This window comes from Apaloderma vittatum, unplaced genomic scaffold, assembly GCF_000703405.1.
Source record: "Apaloderma vittatum isolate BGI_N311 unplaced genomic scaffold, ASM70340v1 Scaffold37764, whole genome shotgun sequence".
NCBI lineage: Eukaryota > Metazoa > Chordata > Aves > Trogoniformes > Trogonidae > Apaloderma > Apaloderma vittatum.
Window position 1 is genome coordinate 1 of NW_009713881.1, and position 4699 is coordinate 4699.

The 4699-nt window shown below is 39.1% G+C and overlaps 1 protein-coding gene across 1 annotated transcript; it reads left to right on the top strand.

Annotated features, from left to right (window-relative positions):
* Window positions 1-387: 387 nt before the first annotated feature.
* GTF2H3 (general transcription factor IIH, polypeptide 3, 34kDa) lies at window positions 388-4192 on the top strand. Its single transcript, XM_009868538.1, has 12 exons — window positions 388-462; window positions 794-900; window positions 1503-1666; window positions 1901-1963; window positions 2195-2224; window positions 2881-2909; window positions 3002-3076; window positions 3333-3386; window positions 3603-3671; window positions 3785-3920; window positions 4003-4039; window positions 4123-4192. Exons 2-12 carry the CDS (start codon window positions 824-826, stop codon window positions 4190-4192), a joined length of 804 nt encoding a protein of 267 aa, XP_009866840.1. The 5' UTR covers window positions 388-462; window positions 794-823.
* Window positions 4193-4699: the final 507 nt, after the last annotated feature.

A 4699-nucleotide genomic window follows, 5' to 3' on the forward strand; every position in this document is an offset into this window, starting at 1 on the left:
TGGCCTCAGCCAGAGTCATAGAACGGCTTCGCTTAGAAGCGACCTTAGAGATCATCTCGTTCCAACTCCCCGCCACGGGCAGGGACACCTCCCACCGGGCCAGGCTGCTCCAAGGCCCGTCCAGCCTGGCCTGGAACACTCGGGGATGAGGCAGCCACAGCTTCTCTGGGCAAACCCCTCCAGAGTCTCACCACCCTCACAGGAAAGAACTTCTCCCTAATGTCTAATCTAAATCTACCCCGCTCTAGTTCAGAACCATCCCCTCCAGTCCTGTCGCCGTTGCAGACAGTCTCTGCCCAGCTTTCCTGTAGGCCGAGCAGCTGGTGCTCTCGGTGTCACCAGGAGCTGGGGGTGACGCTGCTGTGCTGCTGTTTTTTCACAGATGATGAGCTGAGCCTGCTGGTCATCGTCATCGACACCAACCCCATCTGGTGGGGAAAGAAAGCACTGGGAGAAGCTGAGGTACGTCCTCCAGGGGATGGTACTACTGCGGGTCATTTCTCAGGGACATTTATTATTTTTTTTTTAAATTAACAAGCAGGCAACAAATGAGATTAGTCTTTGATTCCTGAGCTATGCTAGTGTTGTCTGTTCAAATGGATGTAATGTATAGCAGAATACTCTTTTAAAAATAGCTACACAGCACTGTGTATATGTTAAAGCTTTTTGTTTCTAATGTTTTCTATTAAGCTCTTTCTGTGTCTTCAGGTTCTTTTAACTGAAGTTATTAAGTAATTACTGAACTGTAAATGTTATGATGCTCTATCTACTTTCTTCTTGTATTTTTCAGCAGTTCACTCTATCCAAATGCATAGATGCAGTGATGGTACTGGGAAATTCACACTTATTTATGAACCGCACCAACAGACTCGCTGTAATAGCGAGCCACACGCAAGAAAGGTAGAGTTACTTCTTAGCAGTGTAAAGATTTCAAGTGCACTTTCCTATTTCTGTCTCCTAATTTTTTGAAGTATATAACTGAAACCAGCTTTCAAATGCAGAATATTTCATTGTCTTACAAAAAAGAAATTAACTAAAACAGTGTAGGAAAGCAATTAAGTGACTGTGCCTTACACAAAGGAACAATAAGGCTTAGAAGACAGAAGGGAGGTTTAAACAGAATTTTTCTTAAAAATATATGGAGATGGAGAGAGAAGATGGTAGAGGTGTGGTGAGTAGGACGATGCATGTGGCAGAAGTTTCCTGTTTAGGGGATGTTTTTCCCCAGGTATTTGAGAGTCTCAGGATCTATCCCTAAACACAGGCATGGTATCTTTGTGCCAGTTCTCTTAAGAGGTGTCTTGAAAAAGGGGAGGTGAGTGTGGGTTTTACTCCGTTTGGGGTTTGAATATTGCTTACATTATGTAGTCTCTTTAATGTCTAAAGCATTAAAATTATTTGAAAATACACTTTAGTGGATTGCTCTGTACAGCTGATTAGTTTATGGCATTTTTTCTTACAAAATTAAAGGCAAAACACAAATACTTTATTTTCTGTTTCAGCCGTTTCTTGTACCCTGGGAAGTGTTGGGCTTCTGTGGATCTCCTTGGAGATGGTGGTAGTTCTGTGGAATCTAGTTGCTCTGGCAGCAAGGATGGAAAATATGAATTGTTAACAGCAATAAATGATGCAATAGCAGAAGAGATTAAAGACCTCATGACAAAAAGTAAGGAAAAGAAAACTCTAGGCTTAATATGCAGAATTGCAAAACACGTGGACTCTCAAGGAGTTGTAGGAAATTCCTTTATTTTGATCATTTGTATTTTAACATGTTTAAAGTAGATGAGTTTATTAAGTTTGGCACTTAGGCCAAAGTTAAAACTTACAGCATTTGGCATGGTGAGGTTCAGCGCTGTTTTTTAATGTAAAAGTAACTTTTGACGTTTTTCTTGTGTTGCAGCTGACATGAGGGGCCAGCAAACAGAAACTCTCTTAGCAGGATCACTTGCTAAGGCGCTTTGTTGTATCCTTCCGATCACGGAATCTTCAAAGCCTTTATGGGTTTTTTTAAGACTGTTTCTTACTAAGTTTTATTATTCTTATTCTGTAATAATACTTAAAACTGAAACATTTGCTTAATAACCGTGCGTCACGCCTATTAAAATGTGAGTTGGCTGAGGTGGTGAATGTGTGGTATGGATACTGGTTTATTTTCAAGAACAGGGTGTTCGTTCCTTAACGCTGGCTAATGCAGATATCAACAAGATGAGCAAAGAGGTAAAAGGTAACTCCTCTTCTCTTGTTTGGAATGCTTGCATAAATACTGCAATCGGAGTAACAGATACAAATGCATATGTACATAGAAACAAACGTGTATGTTTTGACAAACCCCATTTCCAAAATTGACAATAGTAGGTACAGATTTATTCTGATTGTTTGAAGTTGCCCAGTTTAAACTAGGTCTGGGTGATGATTAGAAGTAAAAGACTTGATTGGCAGTGCACATTTTTATTCTAATTTTCTGTTGCATGTAAATAAAACGAGTACAGCTGAAAGTGGAATCTCTTTAGAACAACTGGAGGTTGAGAGGAACTTTCAGAAAGTCACGTGCTGCACAAATCAGCTACGCACTCCAGGTTGCTGTCGTCACTGAAATACATGACTTGAGCTACGTGTTTCAGCCAGTGAGTTGGTCATGAACAGCTGTGAACATTTCTTTCCTGAGGAACATCTGGCTGCTTTTGGACAATAAGTGAAATGGGTCTGTTTTCATAACAAGGCTGAATTACTCCACAGACACTTGTCACTGGGATGTAGAACAGTTTCATATATGTATTTTAACTGAAAAGTTAAAAGATGTTGGATGCCACAATTAAAAGGGCAAACTAGAGGTGATAGAAGCAATGTGCTTATGCATTTCTTTTTCTTTTTAATACTTAGCCAATCAAGAAATGAAATCAAGGATATTGGTAAGAACTGCTGTCAAGTTTTATTTTAGATTTGAAATCCAGTGATACTACATAGGCTAACAAGACTGATTCTTTTTAATTTATTTATTTAGGTCATAAAAGCAGCAGAAGACAGTGCACTGCAATATATGAATTTCATGAATGTTATCTTTGCAGCACAGAAACAGGTGAAGCTGGCATTTTTTCTTGCATGTTATCTTTTATTAATGTGCAAAGATAACAAAACTGTTCATATCTCTTATGATTATTTTGTGATCAAGTGAAAGAGCTTTCCCATGGCTGTGGTGGTCCTGCAGCTGTGAAAGCACGTGCATTTATATGTGGAGGGCATTTATAGCAGAAACAGGTCATGACAGTAATGCTGATGAGAGCATGTTGGACCTAGCTGAATTTTTCTCATGCGTTTCCTCTCCTTTCTTGCAGAATGTTTTGATTGATGCCTGTGTGTTGGATTCTGATTCAGGTCTTCTACAACAGGTGCAGACTTCCTATTTGCTCATGACATTTATTCGTAGATGATGCTAAATAGTTTGGCATGTTCTTAAGCTCTCCCCTTTGTTTCAAGAGGGTGTGGAAATACGTTCAGTGAGTCTGACAGTTCCAGCATGCAGGCCTTGTGCAGTACGTGGATATTTTAAATATCCTGTTAATCTCATAAAATATAACAATCTGATTATGTTCTCCGCTTTCCAGGCTTGTGACATTACGGGTGGCTTATATCTGAAAGTACCCCACATGCCATCTCTTCTGCAATACTTGTTGGTAAGAATTCAGTGTTACTTCTGTGTCACGTGAAATTTTACTGACTTTGTTGACAAGGTAATACAGCAGTAACGTTGCAATTTGCAAAATATTTTTTTTCTCTATTCATGCAGTGGGTGTTTCTCCCTGATCAAGAGCAAAGATCACAGCTTGTCCTTCCACCTCCTGTTCATGTCGACTACAGAGCCGCCTGCTTCTGTCATCGAAATCTCATTGAAATTGGTTACGTGTGCTCTGTGTGTTTGTCAAGTAAGTTTGTAAATATGTAAAAGTCTGATTTCTTACATTCAAATGAGCTGTTTCAGTGAAAGGCAATTCTTTTATTTTCCAGTATTCTGCAACTTCAGTCCTATTTGTAGCACATGCGAGTAAGTGTTTCTTCTTGTTTCAAGGGTGGGTATGGAAATATGTTCAGTGGTATCTGACAGTTCTTTTTAATTTTTTTTTTCAGGACTGCTTTCAAAATATCATTGCCACCTGTCATGAAAGCTAAGAAGAAGAAATTAAAGTTAGCTGTGTAACAACATTTTGTAAATACATCATTACCTCCTGAAGTAATTCCGTGAAATGGAACATACTGGAGAAATCGATGGCACTTTTTACTGGATATGAAAGAGAACTGTATGCAGTGTTACTACTTGTTTCTTAAGGGATAAGTATTTAAATCATATGCCTTCTACACAGCTCTTTAAGTAACAGATCACTGCATTACTATGTAACCTGTGCTGTTTTAAATACTAGTTCTTAATTGTGAGAGGAACTTGAAGTTACAGCCTGGTAGGAGACACACCCTGTGAAGCAGAAGGTGTTCTGGCCGCTGCAAAATTTCACGTCTCCAAGTTATTTTCAAAGACAGGAAAGCTCCAATTCTTTTTGTATGTTGGTGTAAAGGTAAGAATGACAGGTTCCAGTGCATAGGATCAGAACCTTAGTACTGTATTATTCAAGGAATTCAACTTCTTGCTAGATTTTGCTAGCGATTTTTGGACTGAAGCAATATCAGTTTCAAAATAAATGAGCCATCATTT